General features: G+C 46.3%; 1 protein-coding gene across 1 annotated transcript in view; it reads left to right on the plus strand.

Moving 5' to 3' along the window:
- The window catches only part of LOC143161798 (putative cation-transporting ATPase 13A4), a 42,966-nt gene extending 36,032 nt beyond the window's left edge, over positions 1-6,934 (plus strand). Inside the window, exons 25-30 of the mRNA XM_076341076.1 lie at positions 14-86; positions 1,337-1,511; positions 1,981-2,195; positions 3,685-3,773; positions 5,867-5,947; positions 6,407-6,934. Of these exons, the coding sequence (XP_076197191.1) occupies positions 14-86; positions 1,337-1,511; positions 1,981-2,195; positions 3,685-3,773; positions 5,867-5,947; positions 6,407-6,628 (855 nt within the window). The 3' untranslated portion in view covers positions 6,629-6,934. The remainder of the gene's footprint in view (positions 1-13; positions 87-1,336; positions 1,512-1,980; positions 2,196-3,684; positions 3,774-5,866; positions 5,948-6,406) is intronic.
- The last annotated feature ends 7,511 nt before the right edge of the window (positions 6,935-14,445 follow it).

Raw genomic sequence — 14,445 nt, forward strand, 5'->3', positions numbered from 1 at the left:
TTCCTCTTTTCAGCAACTAAACTCCTTTGGGAATTACCAATTTTTGTTCCAAGATCTGGCTATTACCACTGTAATTGGTGTGACAAGTAAGCAAGCCCCTTAGTCATCCTATGTATTAATGAGAGAATGATCTCAAATATTTTTCACCTCCTTGGAAATGCATAATTCTATGTACAGAAAGGAAGAAAAGAGAGACTACATAGAGTACAGGATGTTTAGATTAGTGGAGGAGGCATCTTGTTTGAGAAAAGCTCTGAAATAAGATGGGTAATTCTTAGTGGTGCATTTGCTGAGCATGTAGGTTGTTGATAACTGGGATTTTACCTCTAGAAGGAGTAAAAACAGACTTAATGCAGTGGAAAGTCTATTCAGGCTTTTTCCTGTTGACTTAGGAAGGCAAATTAAGATGATACCTAAGGATCCATGCCCAAATGAAAAAGTATAGGAATCAACTGTTTGGAGTCCAATTCATATTTGAAGCTGTGTAGGCAGGAAGCACGAGAGGAAAGAGAGATGAACATGGAGAAGAAAGCAATGACAGACACTACAGTCAGACGGTACAGAGCAGGAAGTTGTAAGCCAAGAATAAGAGAGGAAACCAGTGCTGGAGGGGAAAGAGAAAGACGGGGTTGTTGAGATAGAGTAAATGCAGGGAGAGGTTGAGAAGCAGGAATGGCAAGGGCAGGGGCATGAAAAGCATATAGCAAAAACACATAGCTGTCTTCCATCCTTGCTGGAACACAGACAACTGGAAAAGGCCTTGATTAAATTAAGCCTAAAAGGGTCAGCCACAATACTGGGTGCCAAAAGCTACCTTGGTGTAAGTAGCCCGTTTGGAACACTGCATCAAGGCTTTCTATATAGATCTTTAACTCAAAGTCTGGATAACTTTGTTAAACCTAAGAACAGAGGAGAACCTGTTGGGTCAGCTAATGCAGTCCTCCACCAGCTCAAATAACTGGGCACTAGGTGCTTAATCCAGGCGGATGCACAGAACACAGGCAACAGAAAATCCCAAGCCACAGTTGACAAGTGACGGAAAGAGAACAGGAGAGCTTGAGCATATCCTTATATTCTTGGGCCTGACAGTAGCCAAACAAAATAAAAATCCAACATTTTATTTTCCAAAAATGCTTCATGATAGTCAGATGCCATTAATTAACCTCTTCTGTGGCCAATAAGATTTTGTAAGAAAACAACTCTGTATTTTGTACTTGATATAGTATTTGTATGTATTATAAAAAATATTATAGACTATAAAAGCGCTGGTCAGTAATACACAGCAGCACTGCTTGTATTTTGGACACACTACTAAACATGTCTGTGCATGTTTCAGTGAGTTTCACAGGTGCCTATCCAAAGCTGGCTCCCTACAGGCCTCCTAGCCAACTCATTTCGCCCCCGTTGCTGCTCTCTGTTGTACTTAACATCCTCTTCAGCCTCAGCATGCAGCTTTTCGGGTTTGTGGTGGTCCAGGAGCAGCGTTGGTATTCCAAGACCAATATACACAGGTAGGTCCCCTTCTTGGGACTCTGGGTGACACAGGACAGACCTGGTGGGACAGGTCTGCATGATACTATTGATAAGCTTAACTATAGGCCTGATCAGCAGCTGCAGGCAGACCCTGTGCTTCCCTGCAGGGTGCAAACACATTAACCAGTGTTGCCTGCAGGTCCCTAAGCTCTCCAGCAAGTCTGCTGTGCAGCACAGCGCATGTGGTGAGAATGCTTCTGTTAAGCACAAAGAGTATTTGATTGCAGGGAAGACCAAGGTATCCAAGTAGGTTTGAGCTCAGGCTCTGCCAAATTCAACAAGCTCAACCCAGTGGGTAAGATTGAGGACATTGCCAATAACCTACATGCTTGGGGTAGCAGGAGCAAATCGTGGCTGTGAGGGAGGATTCCTGATAGTGGTAGTGGAAGCTGGGGGAAATAACCAGGACAGTGATCATTCACTGACCAGTGTGACACTCTTTTACAGTGCCTGCCTTTCAGTGAACGACCACGTAGAGAATTCTTCCTCTGTTTCCAGCCTGGGGCTCCATGGGATGAGAGATGGAGCCCATGGGCAAACGGACAATGGCTACAAGAGCTATGAAAACACCACAGTGTGGCTGCTAAGTACCATCAACTGCCTCATCGTAGCACTAGTGTTTTCCAAGGGAAAGCCTTTCAGGCAACCCATCTACACAAACTGTAAGTATGGGGAGAGAGGGAGGGATCTGTGCGTAAGTCAACTCAGGAGGTCAATTCACTAGGGAAAAATTAAAACTTGACCAAAGTGATGCCAGCCAAAAAAGCAGGACCCCAATATTAGATTTCTAAATGACTAAAGGCCACCTTTTCAGAAGTTTTAGTGCCAGTGGCATCCTGTAACCAGCAGCTCTCTCAGCTGGGCCCACACTTTGTGCTTCTGTACTGCTAAAAACTTGGCCCTGGCATTTGGATTTCTGAAACAGACAAATGGAGTTTGATAAAAACTTTTAAGGAGTAGCAGGAAGGTGGTGTTGGCTGGCAGGAGCATCATGTGACTTAAGGCAGCCTGAATGAGACATCTCAAGAAGAGCCAGAATTAGGTGGTCTCACTTTGCTTTAGTCTTTAGAATAACTCTGGAAGAGCCCTATGCCTGTCTCCCCAGAGCATGCTGGTTGAGCGGTATTTGAGAGAACTCATGTTCAGAGCATTCTTTTGGGCCTATCTCAGAAGAAAACATACAATGAAATCTGCACATTTGCAGAGGCCCTGTTTCCTATTCCAGAACCAGAGACGTTTAGCATTTGCTAACTCTGTGACCGTAACTTCTTTAAAGAGGAAACATCGAAAGAGGCAATAACTTGAAGGGGTGAAGTCTAGTAGGTCTGTTCTGCCTCTGAAAGACTGTCACGTGAAGGGAAGATGAGCACATATGATTGTGGCAGTTCTGGAAGTTGCAGTGAGGCATAGGAGAGCTGTTCTTTTTCTCTGTGGGACAAATCCTGCAGCTGTCTCTCGGGCAAAGCTCTGTTTAGTTCTTTTTTGGCTGAAGAGTTAAATTAATGCTGCAGATTTCATGGCTTTGCTGTTTTGGTGTAGTAATAGTGAGGAGGGGCCATTCCTCCCAGATAGCAGCATCAGTCTTCCAGAACGAGGCAAAATCAGAGTGAGTGGCTGGGGGATGAAGTTTGGTGCACGCCAGCTGAAGAGAAAATGAATTTACTCATCACTGGAACATTTGCCTACGGATAGGGAGGGCAATAGATTCTCCATTACTTAGACTCTTTAGATCCTGATAGAGAGCAAAGTCTTGATATCACTGAAATTGAGGGCAGAGTTCCTAATCTTATCAACAAGAGCAAGACTACATCTTGGATAGTTTTCTGAATGACAGAAGGCACTGAGTGAGACTCACTGGAAGGCTCGAAGGCTTCTCAGACATGAGAGGTCAGATTGAATGTCCAAAATACTCTTTTGGCGTTTTAAATCTGTGGCTACAAGGCTTGTCCCAGCCTCACATATATCTGCTTGACTGAGTAAAGCTGGAGTTTTACTCTGTTCATTTTTCTTTTGCTGGAAGTTCCTTCCTATCTCATGGATTTTTTTTTTTTTGTTTGACACAGAAAATGATTACAATCTTCTGTAGTAAAGGCAAGCAGCTGAGATTGCTCATAAACCTGTAGTTTTATTTGCTTGTTCTTGTCCCTTCAGATGTGTTTGTACTGGTGCTCATAGGGCAGCTGGGCATTTGCCTGTTCTTGGTGTTTGCTGATATTGATGATCTCTACTCTAAGATGGATGTAAGTATTGTTCCAAGGTGGGTTTTCTTCCTACTGCCAGTCCCATTATAAGTGCACTGGGATTCTTTTTAACAAAAGGCACAGACTTTTGCAGGGATACATGGCACCTCTAAAGACAAATCAAATTTAAAGAGATGGATTTTAGATTATGTGATTGAAGAACCTTCTGGAGATACGGTAGCTCCAAACTAAGATCTGTGCATTCTGACACCTGGACAGCTACACATGTACATTTGATTGTTTCAGCGCATGTTCCACGCAACAGAAGATGACATCACTAAGCTTACCATGCTTGGTATGTTGGTGGCTTGACAGTTGTGAAGCCAGGAGAAGAAAGGGGCTAGGCCCTGCCAATTTAAACTAAAGCACCATGCACTTGTGTTTCTCAGGCTGTGCTACTCTGCACACAGACCCTTTTGTGAAGATCTTCCAGTCAGCACTCACAGCAGCTCTCAGTTCTCAGTCCCCAATATTTTCAGGTTCCCTGTTTAAATTTCAGACAGCCCACAGTTTCCTAAAGCAGCATTTGGGTTTAGAACACTTCTAGAGAAAGACTAGTGGGGCTGTCATGGCAATAGAGGATCTATCTTGATCCTTGATTAATAAATACCAATAGGGCTTGGCTTATTTAGTCTGGCAGAATGCAAGCTGGGAGTTGCCTTGTGCAAATCCATCCTAGGGGAAATGCAAGGGAAGGATAAGATCTACATCAGCCGTAGGACAGGGTTGTCAGTGGACCTGGCAATTAGTACGTTGAGGCTGGGAGATGTTAACCTCCTCCACTGTAACACTCTCACAGCCTTCTGGTAGGAGTCACAGGAACAAAACTACAAAAGCAACACCCAGCTGTTTTTTCAGTACATTTGTAATCAGAACAATGAAGCGTGGTGGCGTTGAATAACAAGTACTGAACATGATGCTGCTTCCAGTCCTGTATCTTTGTGTGACAGTTAGCAAGTGGATTTAGAAATGGAAATAAACATGGAAAGAGAAACATAGACAAGGGAAATGGACCTGGATTTTGAATGCCAAAATCCAGGATTTTGACTAGCTAAAGCTGCCTCGTGGTGTAACTGTTTCTAGAGCAGCGGCTCAGCGGGCAGACCCAGTTAAAGAATCTTCCACGAGATGGCACTTTAAAGCAAGTCTTAATCCTGTTGTGGACTGTGGTGACACAGGACTTTGTCAGCACTGCAGCTGTGAGGGGCTAAGATGCCTTTGGGGAGAACTGCAAAACTCCCAGGCTGTCTGGAGGGAATACACTGGATTTGCTGAGAAGAGAAAAGGAGGGAGTGGCAATAAGAAACTCTGCAATAGCCTAGCCCTGGAGAAACTGCTGATCCCAATTTTGGATCTGAGCTGCATCTTGAAAATAAGTTGAGCTGCAGCCAGAAAGCCAGTGCTGCCAGCTGTGGGAAGCTGGAGCTGGATTTGGAGCTGAAATACTCAGACTTCAAACTATTTCCTATATTAGAAAGAAAGGAAGCATTTAGATTTCCTGTTGCAGTTCTGGAGTACGGTTTTCTCTGCTGCATCATAAGTTTAAAAGCATGTTTATCAATAATTCCTCAAGACAAGTAGCACTATTGGCTCATCAGCAGTGTACAACCAGTGTGGGATCCTGGCTTCTGATGACACAAAGCTGGTGAAGGGTCTAGAGCACAAGCCTTATGAGGAGCAGCTGAGGGAACTGGGGTGGTTTAGCCTTGAGAAAAGGAGGCTGAGGGGAGACCTTATTGCTCTCTACAACTACCTGAAAGGAGGTTGTAGCAAGGTGAGTGTCGGTCTCTTTTCCCAGGTAACGAGTGATAGGACGAGAGAAAGTGGCCTCAAGATGTGCCGGGGAGGTTTAGATTGGATGTGAGGAAAAATTTCTTCACTGAAAGGGTTATCAAGCACTGGAACAGGCTGCCCAGGGAAGAGGTTGAGTGTAGATGACATGGTTTAGTGGTGGAGTTGGCAGTGTTAGGTTTACGGTTTGACTTGGTGATCTTAAGGGTCTTTTCCAACCTAAATGATTCTATAACACAAGCTCCCACCAGTGTCTAGTGTGCACACATGTTCTTGAACAGCTTCTCCTGCTTTTTTCCCAGCTCGTTTGCACCCCTACCATGTGGCGGATCTCCATGGTGATAATGCTTGCAGTCACACTTGCTGTGTCCTTCCTTGTCGAGGTGGGCATGCTTCATTGAATGTACCTGTCAGCACTAATTGGAGAGACGAAAGGATCAGGTCTCACTCTTTCTCCCTCCTCCTCAGTCCAGCTTGGGAATATCTAGTAAAACAAGCCATTGCTGCTACCTCACCCTTACTCTCTTTCCTCAAAGCCCCATATCTGAATAATCAGATACAAGGGAATGCAAGGCCCAACCACCTTTTCTTTCCTCTGGTGAGTGGGATGTATCAGGCCCTGCCCCAGGCTAGAGAAATATGGGCAGTCTTTGGTGTTTTCTGCTCAGATCCTGAAGACTGTCAGGAGGAGCTGGTCCCAGTTCTCTGCTGGAGAGCTCTGGTGGAGCTGATATGAGAAGTGGTCAGTAAAAGGATATTTAAGGGATGTGGATGAGCAGGATGAAGAGGGAAAACTGCTGTCCAGGTCCTCCAGAATCTTCCTTTTGCTCTTGCTTTTACAGGAAGCTGTCATCGAGAACAGACCCTTATGGCTGCTGCTGAAAAAGACCTTCCGGTACCACTCCAAGAGCCATTACAAGAGGCTGCAGCGAGTGTTAGAACAGGACTCAGCTTGGCCACCTCTGAATGAAACCTTCTTCTCAGATTCTGTGGCAATATTAGTAGAGGGAAATATGGGAGGCCATAGCAATCCAACATTTGACAGCAGTGAGGATGCACTCTGAAGGAAACTGCAGAGGACACGTGTCCAGGACAGTTCCAGTTGGCTGTAGAAGGGCTATCTGAAGAGATGTAAGAAAAGAGGAAGGACCGACCCATCGCTGCCCCCCCATTCTGAGACTAACCAGCTCTGGCTTATTTTTAAATTAACTGGAAGCAGAAAAGCTGACTGCAGTAGCATAAAGCCACAACACTGTTTCTCCTGTCCCCTTGCCCATGTATGAATGGCTGCCAGCTGTAAATGGAACAACTTGCTGAATATTGGCAAGATATTCATGGTTGAAACACCCCATTGCTGCATCCCTCTCTTGAACTGCATTATGCAGTCCATAAAGGTGGGGGCTCCTCCAGATGAGAAGTAGCTAATTCAGATACCAGTACTCCTCTGGGGAGATCCCCTTCGAGAAAACAAGTAGAACATACTCCTGATAGAGGCTGCTGAACATAGGCAGGTCCTGGGATTCCTACAGCTCTTGGAGTTTCAGATACTGCTACCCAGTGTCTGGCATTTGTTGGGTTTTTTTCCCCTTCTGGCAATCCTTGGTGTTCTGGAGCTGGAAGGAGCTGCAGATAGACAAAACCTTCTAGAAGCATCCACTCCCAGCACCATTATGCTCTTCCCATGATGGGAACAATGCAGAGCTCTATTGCTAGCTCACTGCTACCAGGCAACCTGTTTGCCCTCTTCTCAGTTTAAAACATGTGGTGCTTGCATTTTCTGGGTGAAGAATCTATTGACCTACAGAGCAGAATGATTTCATTGTTTTACAATTCTTTTTTGAGGGAGGTATTTGTTTGGGATATCCATTTTTAAAAAGTAGAATGAAACACATGATAATTGCAAATTATGATCTCATCCTGTGGGTCTACAAGGACATGCTGTCCTTTGTAGTGTGAGCTTGCTCTACTAGAGCTGATGCTGCACAGCTGGGCTGCCGCCTGGCATCAGCTCCCGGCTTACCAGTGCCAAAAGAAGCAGACATTGAAGGGGTTACTACCCCCAAGGGCCTAAGGCCTGAATTAAAAGACAGGGAGCCACCTAGGTCTCAGAATAATTTAATTAAATTCCGTGGCATGCTCTTAAGTTGAACCATCTGAGGTATTGGCTCTGGTTTCCAACCATAATTGCACATGCTACACACCGTGTGTCATTCATCAACTCCTATCCCTCACCTGTTAACCTTTGATGGTGACTCTTACTCACTCTGCTGTGCTGCTTCTGCCGTGCATAAATGCAATAGCGCTGCACATTTCTGCAGGTTTTACCCACTCAAAAAAGCAGCTTCTACCCGCGCATATTCTTAGCCCTTTGATGCTAGGCTGACTTGTGCTCACTGTATTTTGCAATCTCGGCCCCCAGCTGGGTAAAACAACAAGATCTCAGTCAGGGAGGCTTCCGACCACGAGGAACACTTCCTTCTTTGGATAAGGTGTGCAGGGGAGTTGTCCCCTCCGAACCGACTGCACAATTTGTTTTTCACAGCTGGAGCTTGCCCATGCTTTTCCTGGGTGGGGCTGAGGAGCACTTTGGGAGCACTTCAACACTGGGCACTGTATGTTCCCACCATTCGATGCTAAAGCACTCTTGCATTGCCACAGAAATCCAGAGAATCAGGCAGGTTGGGAGTCATGGTAAAGATTCCTTTGGTCTTTTAGAGTAAAAAGTAGCTCTGGAAAACCAAGAGCAAATAAGAAGGGATTATGGATTGTTTTGATCCAACATGTCTGTATCAGAACAGTGTTTGAAAAGAATTTAGCTTGAGTCAAAAAATAACTAATACTATTTTTCCAAAAAGAAAAAAAAAACCCAAACCAAAAATGTTTCAACTTGAATAAAACATTTATTTGACTCAAAGAAATTTTTTCCCCATTTTAGACAGGTTTGACATAAGCGAACGGAGTAAATACCTTCCTACTGCAGTTTACCTAACGGTAAATGCCTGCCACAAAGCCACACAACTTGACACAAAGCAGAAATGGTTCACATTTATTCATAAAAGTGCCTCCAAAGTTAGGATGAGTTCCCAGCTTGCAGCAAAATACATTGGAAAGTGAAGGCTAGATGCTCTATGCACTCCTTGCAGCTTAAGGAGACACCAAAGAGCAGGTTAGTGGAGATATTCCTGCCTTCCTCTGTTTGAGATGCAGTAACGTTTTCCTTGGAGACAAAATTCACTGTCCTATTTATGAACTCCCGCACAGAAGGAATATGTTGCTGCATGTGATAAACTGGCAGCTGCAGTAGCATTACAGACTAGGCATGTAATTTATGTTTATGTCACAATTGACAGTATAAAAGTATCAACTCGTGGCAAACCTGTGGCGCTTGTAGGGTCGACAAGATAAAGACCTGCTTGCCTGCTGCTGAAATACAGCCTTGTCTGCAAGAGAACAGAATTCAGATGGTAGGTGATATTTAACCTCCGCCACTCTTTAAGATGTCAGTCTTGTGTTCCATCTTCCTATGCAAGTCCAATGTCTCCAGCCATACCGGGGCATATTTTACCATCTTCCCTCAGTGGCGTCAGCCACAGTTCAATCAGCAGAGCTATGCAGTGTGTCCCAGCTGCGTTGAACTGCTTATATAGCAAAACTCTGGCCATCGGGAGACGAGCCACGTGTTATGCTCATCCTTGCTTCAGAAACCAGCTCGTACGCACACATCAAAGCCCCTGTGTTCTGCTCCCTCACCTCTGGTGGAACATCAGAAGTCCCGGTCCACACCCCAGTGCTGGGCTGGTCCCCTCAAACTTGGACTGAGAATGTATTTAGGGTCGGAATGAGGAATAAGCAAAAATAAAAGCTTCAAGTGTGTTTAGGATTCACGTCTGCATTTTGCATTTCGAGCGTCTCTCTAATTTGAAAGGATCTAATACTTCTGGAAATCAGGATGGCAACAAGCAGCTTCCTGCCTGCACAGTCTGTCTGCCAGGCACCTGCCACGCTCCTTTTGCCCGTCTTCACTTGTGCAGGCAAGATACAGGTACAATGTAGGCGCTCAGTTCTGTCTGAGTGGTTGAACTTGCTGCTTGGCACTCCCAGTGTGTAACACTGACAGAATAGTAGAGAAACAGAAATAAAACTTAGCCACTTAATGAAAAGAGTTGTTTTGTAGGGGTATTATAGGGGTGTTTCGCAAATTCTGTGGCTGCATAAGGGAAGAGGCAGTTTGACAGTCCTGGATGGGGCTTCCACAGTCCCTGTTTGCAGTCCAAGCTGTCCAAACAGCTGAAGAATCCCCTAGAGGGCTGAAGCTCCAGGCTCGCTTGCTCCTTTTATGACTGGCAGTGGACACTGGTTGGAAAGACCCCCAGTGATCTTTGCCAGCAGACACTGTCTGTCCTGGTTAGCTTTCTACAACTAAATCAAAGGGGCAGACTCCCTGGAGCACAGCCAATCCACCGAGCCATGCAGCCACTCTGAACAGCTAATTTCAAAATTTGATTTTCCTTGTGAAATGCACTTGTCCTAGTTAATGAAAAAAGAAAACCACTTTTATTTTTGTCCTTCCCATTTGTTTATTACTTGTTTATCTTGATACAGTCATCACAGTTTTTGTCTACTCATCAGCACCCCAGAGCTCAGCCTACTTGGCAGCACACACAACAAAAGGAGGAAAAAATGCAGACCCTCACCAATAATAGCTGTAGGTGTACAATAATATTAACAAGCCAGAACCTTTTACAAGACATACCAGCTTTCGACTCACATAGCACCTTTTGGTGCTAAGGAACTTGATGCACAACACAGCTCTTCAGGAGAATTACAGAGGAGGCTGCGGGGACAAAGTACCTGCCAAGGATCAACCAGGAAAGGAAAGCACAAATAGCTGGTACCTGGACCACCCACATATTGCAGGTGTCTGGTGCCAACAGCTGAATTTAGAGGACTCATTACTCGCTCTTATGGCCTCTAAAGTCTTCATGTTGGAAAAACAGTCCTGGAGCATTCTGCACTAATATCTGCCACCAGACAGTGCTTAACCCCTCCACAGCTTTGTCTAGTTTGTGGGCAGATGGCATGCAGCCCCTGAGCTGGGAGGGTCATGCTGTGCTGCATGATGGTTCAGTGCACCATAGGCTAATTGCCAAATGCATTCAAGGAACGGCAACACTCAAACATGCCGTCAGCCAAGCCAGGCTGTGTAAATTTTCTTCCTGGTTGGCTATCAACAGTGGGGACACGATTCCTATTCTAAGAAAGTAACCAAATATCCCGTGTGTCTGAAATACAAAGCATATTTGTCCCTGCTCCGGAGTGCCCTGTTTTCACAGTGTCGCTTGTGGCTGGTGACCACTGGAGGTGCTTGTCACTGACACAGCTTTGATTACTCGGTATAGGTCACTGTAGGTAAAAGGGAGTCAAGAAACATCCATTTGTATGTTTTTTTTAAATCTAATTAATGAAGCTCTTTGGTACTTCCCAGATGATTAGCAGACAGGGTTAGAATACAAACTTCCCACTTTACTGTGTAATTGCCCCAGCCTTTCACCTAGGCCACATGATAGATCGCTCCAGGTAAAAAGAGCATCCTATTTCAAGAAGAGAGTGAGGCTGGAGAGAGAAAGAGGACATCAAGAGATCACAACAGGCTCTTTCTCCTGAACCTACAGATTACTTGGGAGGCGCTGGAAGAAGTGCTTTTGGACCTGGGAAGTGGTTCAAGAGAAGAGGCACATTTCATTTATGTCTTACTCCCTTCTCGCACCCCACCCAAGGCCAGGTAAATCTTGATTCAATAGCTCCAAGCCATGAAAATCAGCAATGCTCCCTCAGCCATTTTTCAATGAACAAAGTTTTACTGCTGCATGCAATCACCACGCACGTGCCAGCCAGCGTCTAACAGCTACTCTGAGCAGAACTGCCTGTTGCTGTAAAGCAGCAGAGCTCTGCAGAGGTCACAAGAACTGCACCCCTGGGCACTGCCAGCTGCCTTCTGTTCCTTGCACTGAACCTCCAGCCTGCCACTCCGTTCCTCCTTGTGATCACCCTTACACAGAGCTTACTGCCCACTCACTGCTGACTTACATGAGAGCCTCAAGCTGCCTCTCGCGATGTTCTGTTACTGCTCCTGTTAAATCTTTACAGCCTTTCAGAGCACAGGTCATACAGGAGCATCCCATCCTTTCGCTATAGACTGTAGAGCAGGAATGTGGACATGCCAGCCTAAGGCTTGAGTCCAAGGCTCTAAGCAAGACAGGCATTCGTCAACCGGACCAGGCTTTCTGCCCCAGTGACTGTGTTGCTGTGAGGTTAGGCAAGCATATGATTCAGGGAAGAACATGAGGACATGTGTAACTACCCATGCAAGGCTTGGTGGCCATGTCCTGGTGACAGGGGATACCTCTGGAGGACTGAAGGCACCATGGTACTGTCTTTAAAGTTTGGGCGTGTTGGTATAGCACATGCCATGGGCTGATGATTGTCTTCCTCTGCCTGGAAGTTGCACCACAGGGAAAGGGCCCTGGACACTGACAGGATCCTCAAGAGAAATGGAGAACATCTCCAGGAACAGAAGAGAAATGAGGGATGTCACATATGCACCCTATGCCCTGGAGGGCAGCTGGGATGAGTGGCTGATGAGCAGCCCATGGTCCGTGGTGTGGGCTGGGAACACTGGAGAACATGTTGTGTTGTTACATACCAGAGATACTAAATGCTTATTGTAGCTGCCTTTTAAACTTCTAGGGATAGGAGATTGCTCATTTGTGTGGACCATGTTGTGCCTGATTAACCGTATACATTACACTGAATACAGCCTGACTTATTTGCTGAAATAAATATAAATTCTATTATAAATCGCTTTTGCTTCTTTGGGGACAGAGGGTGCCATTTTACTGCTTTCTGTATATTACCTGCTGGTTTCTTTATACTTCAGAAGAACCTTTTGGCATGGCTACAGCTTCACATTTCCTTACAACTGAATGGACACCTGATACTTGAGCAAAAATAGAACTTTATTAAGTGCACAAAGAAGGAAAAGGACCTGAAGAGCAGTAAGATGGGACATGCTGTGCACCAATAAGGAGGAGAGTTCAAATAGGGAAAAGTGAGAGGATGAAAAAGGCAGGCAGCCCCAGCATGTCCCTCTCCTGTCTCTGTGCCTCCTCCCACCATGGCTCCGGGCAGGGAGCTCTTTGCCCTCTGGATTTGCCCCACTCAGAATCTGGCAAGATCCCCCGTTCTTGACTAAGCAGCTGAAGAGGGACAGGAGCCGTGTGTCGCCAGCAGCTATTCAGAGCTGGAGTTGAACGGAGGAGGTTTGGATTGCCCTCCGGAAGGGTTTCCTCTCCATAGCGGTCCAGCGAAGCTGGGCACACAGCCTTCTGGTTTGACTTGTCAGCTAGGAAGGCTGCAAATGCCTCTTGGCATAACCCCCTGTGCAAAATCAGGGGCCTTGCCTGGCATCTCAGGGAAATGGTGACAAAGGCAGAGATCTGAACAAGCTCTCCAGGGCTCTCACCTTAGCCTCGCTGCCCTTCTCTTGCTCTCTGAAATATTTGACTCTGCTATGCATCTTCAGTGCCTGCAAAAGCCAAGGCAGAGATCCAATAGACCCAGGCTGCCTTCCCCACACTACACTGCAGCCTCTCTCCTCCACGTAAGTCAGTGAGGTAGCTGGGTGACGTATGTAGATAAGATAACTAAGAGAAATATACAGCTAAGGTACCTGGGCAAGGCAGCATGTGTTTTGGCTCCAGCTGCGGGAATCGCACACAAAATGCCCAGATCTCCTTGAGGAGACCCTCAGTGATGCTGCCTTGGATGTGTCCTACCACGTGCATAACACACAGCCCTGCGGGTGCACGCTGATGCTGAGGGCTTCACCTGGACTGAGCTCTGCAGCACTACCCGCCAGCCCTCTTCCCCCAGCCAGCATCGCCCCTGCAGCAGCTCAGGCTCCTTTGTTCTTTTGGAGCGTGGCAACAGGATCTTCCTGGAAAGCAAGTCTCCCCATCACCGCCCTGGGCAGTGCTATGGAAAGGGGAAGAGAAAGGCTTTCAGGCAGGCTGAGATTCAGGTTTCTCTTTATTGTTCTCTTGTGGAGAGTGCCAAAACGGTCTGTACTGGTAAGCTGAGAGGCTCGGAGCAGCAGGTGCTTGTGCCAGGTGAACAGACCTGGGGGAAGGGACCAGGAGCCAGCAGCGATTCTGAGATGCCTTTATCCATCCATTTTCCCCAAGACAAAGCACCATGTGATGCCCCCTGTCAACTTTCAGCCCATCTGCATGCAGGTCTTAATGTTTTGTTTGCTTTGCTGGCGGGTGGCATGTTTTAGAGCAATTCCCCAGCTCTTTCTTCCCCATGTGTGAACAGCTGAAAGGGGTACTGCACAGAGCAGCATGCTCCTCCACCGCACAGAGCAGCACGCTTCCCCTGAACTCGCCAGGGATGAGTTAGCCCAGTGCTGGAGGCGCCTGGCCCTGTAAGAGCAGTGTCCTACGTGGGCTGACCCACTGTCCTCTCCAGGATGCTGGATTAGTGCACAGGGGATGTTGCGGTGGTACAGCTACAACAACTCTGATGATACCTGAACCATGCACAGTGCCCGTAGATACCCAGCAAGTGTTTGAATCATTTCGGCTGTTACTGGAAAGTTCACTGTGCTTACCAACAGCATGTCTCATCCGTGCTTCTCAAGAGGTCAGGACAAACCTGGATGACTTTTAAGTAAACTTGCCTTCTTGGCTCCACCACCTGCAGCTGAAGTGAAGAATGCAGTTGTTAAGCCTGTGGTCTGTTTACATGCTGTAAAAATATCAATCTCAGACTTCTGGTAGGACTGCACTCAGATAACCCAACCTGTAAGATGGCTGGGGCA

Source organism: Aptenodytes patagonicus, chromosome 6 (assembly GCF_965638725.1).
Source record: "Aptenodytes patagonicus chromosome 6, bAptPat1.pri.cur, whole genome shotgun sequence".
NCBI lineage: Eukaryota > Metazoa > Chordata > Aves > Sphenisciformes > Spheniscidae > Aptenodytes > Aptenodytes patagonicus.